The sequence below is a fragment of the Protopterus annectens genome, chromosome 3.part1 (genome assembly GCF_019279795.1).
Source record: "Protopterus annectens isolate FY-2018-M chromosome 3.part1, PAN1.0, whole genome shotgun sequence".
Lineage (NCBI taxonomy): Eukaryota > Metazoa > Chordata > Ceratodontiformes > Protopteridae > Protopterus > Protopterus annectens.
The window spans coordinates 55,484,528-55,499,062 of NC_056732.1; the positions used below are offsets into that span (position 1 = coordinate 55,484,528).

The window sequence follows — 14,535 nt, forward strand, 5'->3', positions numbered from 1 at the left end:
CTACATGCATTTTTTCTAAACAATAAGAAGCATGAAACTATAATGTCTGATGTTATTCACTAACTGTAATCCTCGGTGAGTAACAGAATCACTAAAATGTTATGAGGAACAGAGTAAGTATATGTGGCAACGGGTCCACTTTGTAATTTCGAAATACTGAAATCCCGAATTTCAGTATTCCGAAACCACAAAGCCGAAAACCCAACCAAAACTCACAAACTCGAAAACACACAACCGCGAAATTCAAAATTCCGTACCCACACTACACATACAGTACACACATAAACATACACAACCCCCCCACAATCAAACAAACTAATCTAAACCACATATAAGCAGGGGGGCAAGCCCCCCTACACCCCCACACCCCCTACTTATATATTCTAACTCCGAGATCGCACAAACAGTAACACAAACGAAACTCACACACACACAAATCTTACAGTCCCTCAAACACACACATAACAGTCACAACACACACCTACACACACTAAACCTCTAGCCAACATACTAACACACACAGACTTACCAAAATAAAACCTAAACATCCACATTCTGTACCACCGAAAGCAGAAATTCAAAATATTGGTACTTCGGTATTTTGAATTTCGTGCTTCTGCCGGTTTTGGAAATGTAAGTATTCAACTTTGTAAGTTCGAAATACTGAAATTCAGGATTTCACTATTTCAAAATTACAAAGTGGACCCGTGCCAATCTGAGATTTTCTGCAAAATTCTGGACAGTTTGAAGATATGGTGCCTGTGCCAACATGATGCATGGGCCACCAGAGGGCACTATTGCCGCAAATGGGGTTTAGCATGAGAGGTAGGATATGCATGGGCCACCAGAGGACACTACTGCCCCAAAGGGGGTTTAGCATGAGAGGTAGGATATGAGTGGACCACCAGAGGGAATTACTGCTACAAAGGGGGTTTAGCATGAGAGGTAAGATCATGCTATTCAAAGACATGCAGATTAGCTCATAATGAGGTCTTCCTCGTTGCGGTTAAAGCTGTTTCTGAATCCATTTTTTGCAATAGCATAAACTGACCTACCCAGTGGACACTTTACTGGATCACTGCTGATTTTTTGTCTGAATCAGAGATTTTTTTAATTCAAATTCAAGGTGGAGTTGCTTTTTTTCTCGTTTGCCATTGAGATCATGGACTAAGGTGTTTAGGTGATTATGCTAGTAACGTTCCCTGAAAATTTAATGGGAAACTGTCAAAATATTTTGGAGAAGCATTTATATATAGGAGCAAAATAGCCGAATGAGTAGTTTGGGGAAATTCTACTTGAATATAGTCAACTGTAAAGGGATTAACACTATCTGTGTATTCTTCTTACTGTTTTATTGCATACCTCTTCACTAATCCTTTTTTCTTTTATAATGCTGTACAAGATTAACTTTTTAACATTTTCCACATGCAAAACTTTTGTCATTTTGCCTTTGTTGTTGTTTTTGTTTTATCTTATATTTTCTGTGTATTATATTTTCTAATGTAATTTCTTTCTTCAAAGGTATGTTTAGCTTCTTTGCAACTAAACTGAAGAATTCTTCAAACCTCTTACATTGAAAAAACACATGCTCCATAGTTTGTTTTTCTTCATTTTCACACATTTTCTGCTTTATATTTCATTTAACCATTCCTATGTGCTAATCTCCTTTAACAAAAATCTCACCGTTTGTCTTCCGCACATAGCTTCTGCTTCTTCCTTTTTAGAGCTACTTTTGCCAAAGGGCAAAGGTCAAAAAAGTCTAGTCTGCTGACAAAGCAGGCTATTACTGAATAAGAACAAAAGATGAAACAGTAGAAAACAATGTAGTTTAAATGGGACATATGCAGTACTCTTATACATTCTGAAAGCCCTGATTCAAGATAAGCACCTTATTAGGATCTGTAGAAATAAGATATGGTATTGCTTAAATGAGCAGAGCTCAAGATATGTCATTTATCCAAAAATGTACATAAAGTAAATAAGTAATATATATGTGTATAAAAAGTCCTGGGTGATCTGTATGCATTGGGAGCAAGCTTGATATATCTGCTACAGGGTCATACAGCCTCATGATAGGTCACTAAATTTCATGGTGGTGGTGGTTCGCCACTTAATCGTAAGTAAGTTAAGCATACAGTCATATTTGGAGCACTTAAGGCAGATGACATGCACTGTGTACATTGTTGCAATCTCCTCATAAAGGATAATAAGAGCAAACTGATTGGATGAACTAAGTACAAATAACATAATCAGCACATAATGTTGCAAGGACAAGAAGAAAGGGTATTTAAAGAAGGCGTAGTAAGTCTAAACTTGTGCACTGTGAGGGGTAGAAACATTGTGGTTTTAGTGGCATCCGAAATTTTGCCTAGCACTACTTTCACATGGTAAAATGGGTTAGAAGGGAGCTGCTCAGACCGAGTGGTAGGACACATTAACAGATGTATTCTTTATGAAGCGGAGTGTCATTGGGTAGGACAGAGTAATAAATGGAAGAACATTTTCATGTGGAAATCCATACCGGCTTGGCATAGTACATTGGAATATGGGTAGGAAAAGGCTTCCAGGGTTCACTTGTCAATGTCATTTAGGTAAACGTCTGCATACACAATAACTAAATCTTCTTATCTTATTTGCATGTTCTTTCATATTATTTCCCTGCTAAAGCAAAACTGATGCATGCCTTCATGCACTGTCATATTCAGGGATACAGAATCTCGTTTGTTGTTGGAAGGGGAAGAACTTATATTATTATATTATTGTTTTAATTAGGCTTTTTAGAATAAACTGAAATGGTTGAGTAAAATAAGCAAGCAAATAGATTAGCAAAACCTCAGAGTACTCCGTAATGAACATGTCATCACAGCAGGAGGGATTATGTGAAGGAATCATTAGTTGCACATTAGGGAATGTGTACAAATCTAAATGCTGCCATTTACATTACAACTTTAACAGCCTGGTGTTTTCACTTTGTCAGCTGAAACCGTGCTCTGTTTTTCCTGGAGTACTTCCAAATGTTCCCAAGGGTTTGTATCAGCAGAGTTTGGGTTTTGTTTCATTGTTCTTCATAACTTTTGTTATTAATCATAGCAAGCAATGCATGAAAAATTTTAAAAAGTACCTTTTTTGATAAAGTATTTATTATCTGAATATCTGGTTTAAGGTATTCAGTGTTTGCATCTAGCAAGAATATCAAAGGTTTTCCTTTATCCTCGGAGTGAAAGAACAATATTGAGTCAATCTGAAATTATTAATTTCTCAGATGCTGTATGAAGCAGTAATAACACTTAATTCCTCACAGCCTACATCCCAGATTCTCTTGTTTTGTAAAGTTTTCATTTTTCTCAGTTTTTAGGAAAAGCAGCTCCCATAATTAGAAGGGAAAGATGGAAGAAGGAACTGCGTAAACATTACCAGGCAGGGCTGCTCAAAACCATATAAAAAAAGCTTCTACAAAATGTTTGAGTATTGTTTGCTGAATTCGGTACTCCATTCCTTGTTTGTTGTCTCCAACATTGCACTGGAGCCGTCATCGTACATTTTTCCTGTGCTAAATCCTGAAGGTCAGAAATGCCTTTTTCAGTGATGAAGTGATTCTGTCTTGCACATAAATGTTGCTAGACATGAGCATCAGCATTTTATGACAGTGCTGCATTTCAGCTATCAGTTCTACCCCATTATAACACTGATTTCCAGTAAGAAAGTGACATATAACAAATCACAAAGCACAAAACAAAACAAAATTAATGTAATTACAGATTATTTTGAAGTGTCAGTTTTTTTCTATGTTGTCTGCCTATGTGTCCAATGTTACTCCACTACTACCTGGCTATTTGTATTCGCCTGCAATGTATAAAAAAAGGATTTTTTTTTCATTTTTTATAAGTAATCTTGCTTATTAAAATGTCTTAAATTCATAGGCATATACTATCCAGCATTCTTTTTGTCAGCAATATTTACATTATTTCCACTGAACATTTTAAGATTAACTTATCAAATCTTATTTTCACACTGCAATTACATTTTCTAGTTTCATTAATCAGAATAGCTTTCTCTGGGCCATAGGTTGACAGACTCTGCCACTGCTGTTCTCTATTAAATCAAGAAAAGTGCTTGATATCAGAAAAGTACACTTTCGCCACTGCATAGAAAAAAAAATCTACTGTATTAATACTACATAGTCTGACACATTGAATACAAACACACACACACACACACACACACACACACACACTTAAAAAATGAAGATCTGGCTTATGTCATAGTTATTTTTACTATCAGTTTTCAGTCAGATAATATTAAGCCTGATCCCACATAAAAACAGTGTCAAGCAGCTAATGTTTTAAGTATGTAGTGTTTTCAAACTCACTTGGACCGCTCCTGAAACTGACCAGAGCTTCTCCAATGAGGAGACCTTCACTGGTTAAGAAACACTGATTTAAGGCATCACTCCTAACTCAATGCTCTTCTTTTCCTACTAACTAATGTATTTTTCTTTTTTCCCAGTTAGTGACTAATGTGCTCCCAGTCCAGTATCATACAGACCCCTTCCACTCGTTGTGGCATGCTCATTTTTTACGCCTGATCTCCAGTCCTGTATTTTTCATTGTAGGCCATAAGTGTTTAAAGAGGGCTGTGTCAATCCTGTCTGAGATTTCTTCTTCATTAAATGCTGTGTTGCACATGTAATGCAGAGATATGAGGTCCTATACAAAAAGTCATTATAATAGGTGGATTGTCAATTAGCATGAAAATTTGGGTTGTTATTCATCCCTCAGTTAATATGGGTTCTACTTCTGTACAATAGGCATGGGGCCTTTTGTCTTAGGAGTCCAGTTTGGTGCATTTAATAATCACTTGCACTTTTTTGCTCTGTCTTTAACACAATGGCAATGATAGTTGTAAATTTCAAAAAAGCTTGGTATTCTTTATTCAATGAAATGTATCCAGCTGTTGGCTTAGTTTCTTTGTTGCAATTCTTGGCCATATCTCTCATCTTTGCTGTTGAATGCCCCACAGTTGTTACTCTGTAACCTTTCAGGTGACTCATAAATGCTTATTCCTGAGTGATTCAGTGTTTTACAATTTCAGAAGGTTCCTTTGCTGTCAGAATGCTATCTGAAGTAGAACAGGAAAAAAATGCCATTGTATGATGGCATCATGTGTGACCCACCACTGCTGCCAGTATGTGATGGGCACCACAATGTGTTATCACCATGTTGGGCCACTAATCAAGGAGCCCGAATCCTCACCACTGACACTGGAGCGGGACATTCACTTGGAATACAAATGGATACGCTCAGTATTTCCAGATGCAGACCTCTCTGCATCAAGTACAATTTCCCATAAGAGCACACAGGGAACACACTCAGCACGGGGTCTGGATGTCTCTATGTCTATCTCCCTCCAGATCCCCAGTAAGACTCCCCACTGGTACAGCTGTAGGGCTATGTCCTCAGCCAAGTGTCCAATGCAAGTCCTGCAGCACCCTCTCTGTAAACCCAGTGCTTCGTGTCCCTGCCCCAAGTAGCTGACACACACACATACACACACACACACACACACACACACACACACACACACACACACACACACACACACACACACACCTGAGAAAGGGTGGCACAGGTTTACTAACTATGCCCCCTTCTGCTCAGACTATAAATTAGTTAACACTGCCATCCAACACTTATTTATTTAACATTTGTTTACTGGGAAAGTACAACTTGCAAAGACAATTTTCAGTGGAGGCCCAGGGAGAAATGCTCCAGACGCACATCTTTGTAATGTGGATGAAACCGGAGCACCGAGAGAAAATGCAGGGAGGACATCCAGACTCCGTACAGAAGGTACCCCAGCTGAAAATCGAACTGGAGAACCTCTTGCTGTGAGGTGGCAATGCTACCATTGCACCACTATGCCATCCAGTCCATTTCTAAATCAGCTACTCTAAGGCCCTAAACAAAGGGTGTCCAATTATACTATGCAATAGTTATACTAATGCAAATGGTAGTAGGTCACCAAGATGGCTAGCCTTCTGAAGTGGCCCACACAGTGTCACCAAATAAATATAAGTGCTCTGAAAGGTTAGATACTAAGGACCAGACACAAAATTTTAAATATATTTTAAATATATTTAATAATAAATAATGAAAGAACATTAAAATATTGAATATATAGTCACAGTAAACCACAGAGTTCAAATCACAGAAAATATTGAAAACAACATTGAATGACAGACTCATTCAAATAAAAAAAAGCAATCTGTAAATAAGCTTCACTATATTTCTAACTGAATCTAAGAGAATTTACTGTTCCTTAATCACTTACTTGGGCAAGGCAAGATAAAATACATTAGCAGTCTTTCAAGTCAGACTTCCAAAACAGAATACTCTATATTCTGAGATTACTCCCTGTAAAATATAATATCCAAGATGACTTGCAGAATGACCTCATCTAGTCACCTGACTCTAGACTCCCACAATGTTTCCTTTTGAAGTTTGAGACAGAACTTTAGCAGACTGCTACAATACACATTAAGAGCTTTTATGGCAATACCTAGGAGCCAGAAACATTTACAGCACTTCTCCCCTTCTTTACAAAAGCTAATAGATAATGGCTACTCCCAGATCTACCGTCTAAGGTCCTACTCAGCACTGTGGGGTACCATTCAATGATTTAATAGCTCATTTACATTTCTCTTATTTTTCTTAAAATAAGCCAGCTGGTTAACCATTGCTGTGCCAGTGTCCTCTATTAAAACATATTCATTTAATTCAGTTACCATAATACATGTACATTTCTCTTCATTTCAGCAGGGTGCACTCTTAATACATTTTAACTCAATTAACACAAGCAAAGTTCGCAAATACATTTTCAGCACAAGCATCTGTACAGAAAAGTTTGATATACTAATGACATACAAATATTTACAAAATTCCAGCTAGCTGTCCTGGCATATGTTACACATCCACTGCCCTAATTTGCCCTGGCATGGCTGGCAGTACCTCCTATCATCATACCATGCATTTTAGCTTTTAAGATGTATACTAGGCAAACGACCACTAGGGCCTTTATAAGCCTAGCCATGCAACCCAAATGTGTCCCACAAGTTATATGTTTTAAACATTTATACAGGGGTCACTGTAAGGTTATGACAGAATTTACTAACTGCCTCTGTCCATCAGAGATGTGGGTCCCAGACCATGGGTGAATAACCTTAAATAGGGTTACGGAGGGGTTTAGTTTCACATGGATGGGGAGTCTGTTCCAGAGAAAAGGAATTATCTGAGTACATACCTGTTTCTCCAACATGTTCTATTTATCTTACAAGCAAAATTTGGGTCTTTGGATCTAGAAGTTCTGATGTTGTTTGTTTTGCGGATGTGCAAAAAGTTCATCAGAGTGGCATCCAGAGATGCACTGTATGCCAGGCATAGATCACCTCTCAGTAGTCTGTAGGAGAGTGAATTTTAAGTTGTGTAAGTCTTCGGCAATAGTTTTATTGTACCTTGTAGCCAGTGCTAGTCCCACAGCTGACATAAACTTAGGGTGCTGTGTTTTGTGCCTGCTTTACAACTATTCGCAATTTTCATAAATCAAATATACATTTAGGATCTGTATTTTTGGGCTAACTGTATAGTAGGTTCATAGGTCAGACAACAGCTCACAGTGTCAGCCATCTTGGAGCTTGTTGCATGTCATTCCACCCATGTATAGTTTCCCCACATACTTATTTTCCTATGTTTACCACCCTGTGGTATTATACTGTACATTAATTTCTTATATTATTAGGAGGCCTACTGAGTCCCTTCTGAAAATGGGCACCACCCAGCAGTACCAACCTTATCAATAAAATGTAAAAATCAATATATTAGTAGTTTTGTTTCATCAATATATTTAAGTTTATTTGATTTTCTATATACTTTGTGGTTTCCTAACTTTTGTTTGATGTTTACTTGTTTTCTTTGATCTGTTTTTTAACATGTTTTGTGATAAGCTACTACAATAAAAAGTTAACTGAGTTAAGTAAAATAAATAAAACTGATCATACAGTTTATTTTTAAAACTTATAAATGATTGGGAAAGTCTGTTATGAGATAACAGACTTTTCTATAAAGGAATGATTGTAGCATTAAAATATTTTACAGCTGTGTCACTACAATATGAAGACAGTGAAGAAGCATTAATTCACCCTCAGCCAGTAAGACTTGAGCAGAAAATTATGAATCCAAGATTGATTAGTAGCTTTGCTGTCAAAGGAGGTGGGCAGGGAGGGGGGGTAGGGTAGGAGTGAGCATCTGACATCAGCTCACCCATGGGTGCACAACATGTAGTGCTATGGGCTGAGGACATGTGCTTTACGGAACAGATTAAGCCCACTCCTCATGGCTGTCTAGTTGATAACCTTGCCAGTAATGGTTTTTACCCATGGATGGGGAACAAAACAGCAGTAGTACTGGTGGCTAAATAGTCAGTAAGCACAGCAGGCAGGAAAATATGCTTTACCCTGTGAAAACGCAGACTGTATAAGCAGACATCCCTACCTGCCTTAAACTGAAAACAAAAATGAAAATGAAATGGCCTCTATTCAACTGAAATGATTAAGTCACAAGCAATAATTTAAATTACAAATGAAGCTAGTCTTCTAGTGTGCAATCTCTAAACAGTTTCAAATCGTTTTTGATATCACCAATATTAAGTGAGCAGAAGGGGCCAGTATATTTATTAAATCCCCTCATCATACTGTAGTATAAAGCTATAAATATCCAAATTGCCAAGGGTATTTACCATTATTTTTTGCTTCTCTATTTTTGTCATGTTTTCTTCAACTATCATAATCTTACTTTCAAATGGACTGTCGTGGCTGTGTTTTTCAAGAAGGCAATAATGTCCTGAGGTTGTTAATTCACTACTAATTGGGTTGTTAAACATTTCTGCTTTGTAAGTTTCCATATGAAGTACATCCCGAGCTTTGTTTCAAAGATGACTAAGCAGAATGTCTCCTTCTACTACTTCTGTTTCAGTCAGACATTTTGTTCAACCAATTTATGCTAAATTTTTTTACTGTCTTTGTTGACTGTGCAACTTTTTTATACCCAAGTCTGAGTTTGTGGGTTATGTTGCACTCGCCATAATTTTTTAGTTTGATAATAAAGCTATATAGCCAGTTTCTACATACATTTTCTGTGTGTATACAATGCCATTGACAGAGGACCCAAAGGATTCGGCAACAAACATTTCTCTTCTTTAAGAGAGTTCTAAAAACTGCAAGATAGTATACTGTTCCACAGTTTCCTTTTGTAACTTAATGTCAGTTCTATATGGGCAATCATTTACCCAGTGGGATATGCTTTGGCAAGTAACACCCTTAGTTTTCCTGCCAGAGTGGTCAAGGGGATTGAAACCAGGGAAAGATTCCTTAAAGTGGTTCAGGAACTGTGAAAAAAGTGGTGCCCTGCTTTACTTGAGCTAGCGCTATTGCTGCTATGACCGATAATTCAGTATCGGTATTCATTTATGAAACAACAATATCTTGGCAGCTTCATAAATCAGTTCTGGTTCTGCACAGTGTATTGGTACATGCCAACAACTTGCCCCTGTGGAAGCTGCCTCATTTGCCACACCCTAGTTACCGCTGTTCTTCACAGAATTAAAAGTCAGAACTGGACGTGTAATTAAACCTGCCTGCATCTCCTGGACACCTATATAAGGACTGTCCAATAACTTAATGGCCAATAATGCATCAGAAAGTGGACATGCTAAACTTTCACATAAAACTATATCTTCACTCAGACCCCAGAATGTAATCTGCACAAAGGACTATACTGTGCCTTGTAGCATTATCAAAAATGATACACCTCGGAAACTTCATAATTTCTCTTTCTTTTTGAAAACTTTATCAAGTATTACCTATCTGTTGATATAATTTACTGCTTGCCTTTTTAAGGAGGCTTCTGTAACTCAGCTTGAAAGTGAATGGTACTGCAAAAGCTTTTTTCTTTTTAAAAATATCAGGTCTATAAATTTCAAACTCATTTTCCAGCCTTTCCGTGGCCCTATCTCATCAAGAAATTCAAACATTTTAGAATTAAAAAATGTCTATTGCTACCATTTGTAACACATGCACCCCATGTGCACACACACACAAAGGCTTTAGAGTCAAAAATGCATTGTCCCAAAATGGATGAAAAGCATATCATAGCTAGTGAAGGTATCCACATTTCAAGGAAAAGGTATTTTCAAGTAATATATCTGATGTACAGATTGTTTTGTTTTAAAATGAGCGTTGTTGTGCCTCCATGAACTTCCATGTATCCCATTAGCATCTGAGTAACTAGGGCTCACTGTGAATTTTAATGCATGAAATGCTTTTTTTGCAGGGGCAAATGCAAAACTACGGTATCAGATCACATCAGGAAACGTGAAAGGTGCATTTGACATAGAACCTGAAGTTGGAACAATCGTCATAGCTCAGCAGCTGAACTATGAAGAGGTACAACGCTATGAGCTCGGCCTTGTTGCTTCAGATGGAAAATGGGAGAACCAGACTACCGTTATCATTAATGTGATCAACAAAAATGATGAGGCGCCAGTGTTTAGCCGCAGTGAATACCACACCAGTGTCTTAGAGGAGTTACATGATCTTCCCGCCTTCATTTCACAGGTGAGAACCTAAGCGGAAGTAAACAGATTGTTGCTCATTCGTTATTCTTTACAGTGTGTGGCCCAGAACTGCACAGACTAGTTAAGCTCTGGTCTCTTTAAATATACCCGCCTCTTAACTACAGCATTATTTTCTGCCTTACCAAGTTCCTTCCCTCACCTCCATTTCTTTGAATTTCTAGGCACCAATCACATGACCTAGTATCAATTTGCAAACCGACTAATACAACTCATCAGATGCTCGATGTTCAGCATCTACTAATGCATACATAACTTTGATATTGTAATAGTTGCCTTTATATGTAATCTAATTAGCAAATGAATGTGTCATTGTTAATGTATATTGCTTAATATTTGTTCATGTGTATTACTGAATGCCTGTTTAAAATATCTGTAATATGTTGGAGCTTTTCTATCCAGGCCTCCTCTGAAAACATTTTTTTTTATCTAAACCTAGTTGGATAAAGTTGATAAACAAAAGTAAAATAAAATAAAATAAAATAAAAATAAGCCAAAACCTTGGGCAAATTTGATTTTTTTTTTCGCAGAGAAGATAGCAGTCTGATAACAGAGGAGAAGAACTGTATTAAAGAGGAATGGCATTGTGGGTCTGCTCCTCCAGCCACCCGTAGTGATAACCACTAGAAAGTTGTCTCCCCTGGGAGAAAAAGACTTTAACTCAATGTACCTATCAGGTGCCTTGTGTCTTCACTGAAGTTTGGATTCGTGTAGTATGTGGTTACTCGGGTTCAGTAAAACAATTTGCATAAGAGCCCAAGACGTGTAACCTATCTTAGTGTGTTCTAGTGTTTTACATAGAGATCCTAACAACAATACATTTGTAGATATTGTAAAGGAGAGCGGCCTTTTACCAAAGTAACCTGAGCGACCTTTTACCAAAGTAACCTGCAGTGTTTTGGTAAAATAGTATAAATATCAATGCAGTGTAAGACACTCAGTTCTTAACTGTGAGTCTTGCTCTTCATAATGAAAACATTAATATGTTACACATATCAGCATGTAAGTTGTTTGTTGAAATACCAGTTCTGGTATTGTTAATAATGTCACTTAAAGGCTGTGTCTTCAAACAAAATTGTGGCATGAAAATTAGCAATGTCACTCAAATGATGTATTATGAAACAGTTGTGGAAATTATTTGATAAAACTAGTGTAACCTCTGCAGCCATGTTGTGTTGTATCAGGGTGTGTTTGGTTCACTCTCCCTTCCACTCTCTGAGGTTTGCCTTCCTTGATTGGAAGTTACTCTCCCTTGTTTAGGGATTGTAACACTGATGTGTTTCTCAAGTTGCAGCTTCTTTCTTCCTTTCTTCTGCTTTTAAATTGGCAGCGACAGAGCTTATTGCATTTAACTTGCCCCTGTCTAATTTTCATATACATTGGGAGTAATAAGTTATATACCTTACCAGTATCTGAAATAATAATTTATATCCTTTACTATTATCTGCTATTTGTGTTTGTATCTGCAAACCAGGCCATAATGGCAGACTGATTATCTGACTTTGTTAATTGCAATGTTATTGGTCAGCAGTGGCTTTTCCTTTGCTGTAGTATTTCTTCATATTTTGATTAGGTCATTTTCTATAAGTGCATACTAACCACAGTAAAAAGATCTCCGCAGCTCCACCGGCTTCATTGTTTCTAATATCTACATTACTAATATTCTGTTGTATTCTGGTTGCTGATGTACGTGGACATTTTGCTATGATTCCTTCTATTAGAACAGTGAGAAAATGGACAATCAGTTGTACCAGTCCTGCATTTCTGAAATAGTTTTAATTGCAGTCTTTAATCAAATGTTACTGCTTCTTGCTCAAAATGTCCACTGCTGTCTGAAATTTACAAATGGCATATCACAGAAGCATTTTTTAGGGCTTGCAAGGTGTCACAAACAATATAAGACCTCAAGCATACTCTGTGAGGTTTTCTTTGTGCCTTTTCATCTAGGAACATGCAAACTGTTATTCTTAAAAGTATTTACTAGTTGCTTATTAGATATCTTTATTTATTTATGTTTTTCTTAGTAGCAGAGGCCCGGAGAATGCCATTAGATAAATTGTACAGATAATAAAGTAAGGTCGTACACATAACTCTTACATTAACCAGGTTACTTCCATTGATATGAGCAAAAGCTACTTTATGCATAATGGAGTCATGAAGCCAACGCACACTATATCCTTTACAAGTACAGTCATCAGGACGCATCGTGAAGTATAACATTTTAATGCTGTACTGCATAAATAGTACAGAGAATACAAAACCAAGAAAAGATACAGTTAATTGAAGGAAGACCGACACAATCAAGTAAAAATACACCAAAAGGATCATGATATTGGGCAGTACCAGTGTACCCGGAGGTGCTCTGAGACCTGAGGCCACAAGTGGAGAGACTCATTTCTTCTACGTAGTCTGGTTTTGTCCAGTACAGCTGACCATAGAAAGTACTATTATGTCTGTAGAATTCTAGCCCTTTTGGTTTGTAAATAGTTAGTTTGCATAAGTAAACTGCTTTGTACTACAGGCTCACAAAAAGGTCTAAAGAAGTCTGAAGTTCTAAGCAAAAGCAGTAATCTTCAGTATGAATTAAGTAAAGGTTAATGAATTTGCTCGTACACTGGTCTGCTCTTTCTTTCCTGCTCAGGAATTCTAAATTCCTTTATCAAGCATCAGTCCTCTACAACCCTGTTTTTTTTATATTATTAGATGTTTTGCTTGTTGACAACTGACAGAAAAAAATATTTTTTTACATTTTTAACAAACAGTATATTTACAAAGCAAACAAGACAGGATACTGTGAGTAGAAAAGTTTTTCAGCACACAAGCTTTTATAAAAATGAATGATGTTTCAGGTATGTAAATAAAAATATTTACTTTTTAACTCTTCGTGTGTAAATTCAGGCCAATAATGCTAAACCCCAGTAGCTGTAAATATGCATGTTTCAGCCTTTTAATGACCTTGTCAGTACAGAATAAGTTGGGCATATTTTAGAAACGCAGGGCTTAAAATCAAGCCTGATGCCCATATGCATAAGGATGCCTGCAAAATATCCCAAACAATATCCAATACAAAGAGTAAAAGGATCGCACAGACAAACCATTCATTAAAAACTGCAAGAAAGATCCAACCAAGCTACAGTCTTCACTGTGTGGTACCTTAAATCTCCAGTAAAAGTGGCTCATGGGATATATGCAAATGATCCTTAATCACATACCACAGTTTAAACTGCCAGGTTCCTGAGTGCTCATAACATTTTACTTTTAAGACACTAGGCTTGGCTTTAAGTGGGTGGAGAACATTTGTTTGTCATTAGAGCATAGTAAGTGTCTGGGATGATAGTTTTGTAGGAGTGTGCTAAGGGTGGGGCTGTCAGTGAGCTTGTTTACTAGTTTATAGTTAGTGAGTAGCTTGTTTTACTAGTTTATAGTTAGTGAGTAGCTTGTTTACTAGTTTATAGTTAGTGAGTAGCTGAGTTTAGTGGAGATAATGGGGGAGTTATAACCAAATGAGTTCTTTGAGGGCTAAACAGTGATTTGTGAAATGAGTTTTGATAGCAGCAAAGCAAGCAATTTTATTGCAGCATTGTTCAAGTTTAAACTTTACTGAAATTTGCACTTTGAAGAATATGGGTGACCCATACAGGAGGGGAAAGCAATAAGTAAGTGCTTGCTGGAGTTACTTTAGTAGAGCTGGTAAACCATTTTTACTTCTGTACATCTCATACCTAAATCTTGATGGGTTTTCTTGAAAGAATTTTGAATGTGGAGGTCAAATTTGAGGGTATCATCTATGGTTAATCCTAGTAGTTTAGCATGAGTAACTGTTTCATTTATTGTGTTATCAAGAAAAGTGAT

The 14,535-nt window shown here is 37.1% G+C and overlaps 1 protein-coding gene across 1 annotated transcript in view; it reads left to right on the forward strand.

Annotated features, from left to right (window-relative positions):
- LOC122797630 (neural-cadherin-like) overlaps positions 1–14,535 on the forward strand; it is a 796,015-nt gene that overhangs the window by 434,063 nt on the left and 347,417 nt on the right. Inside the window, exon 17 of the mRNA XM_044066174.1 lies at positions 10,383–10,666. Coding sequence (XP_043922109.1) covers positions 10,383–10,666 — 284 coding nt within the window. The remainder of the gene's footprint in view (positions 1–10,382; positions 10,667–14,535) is intronic.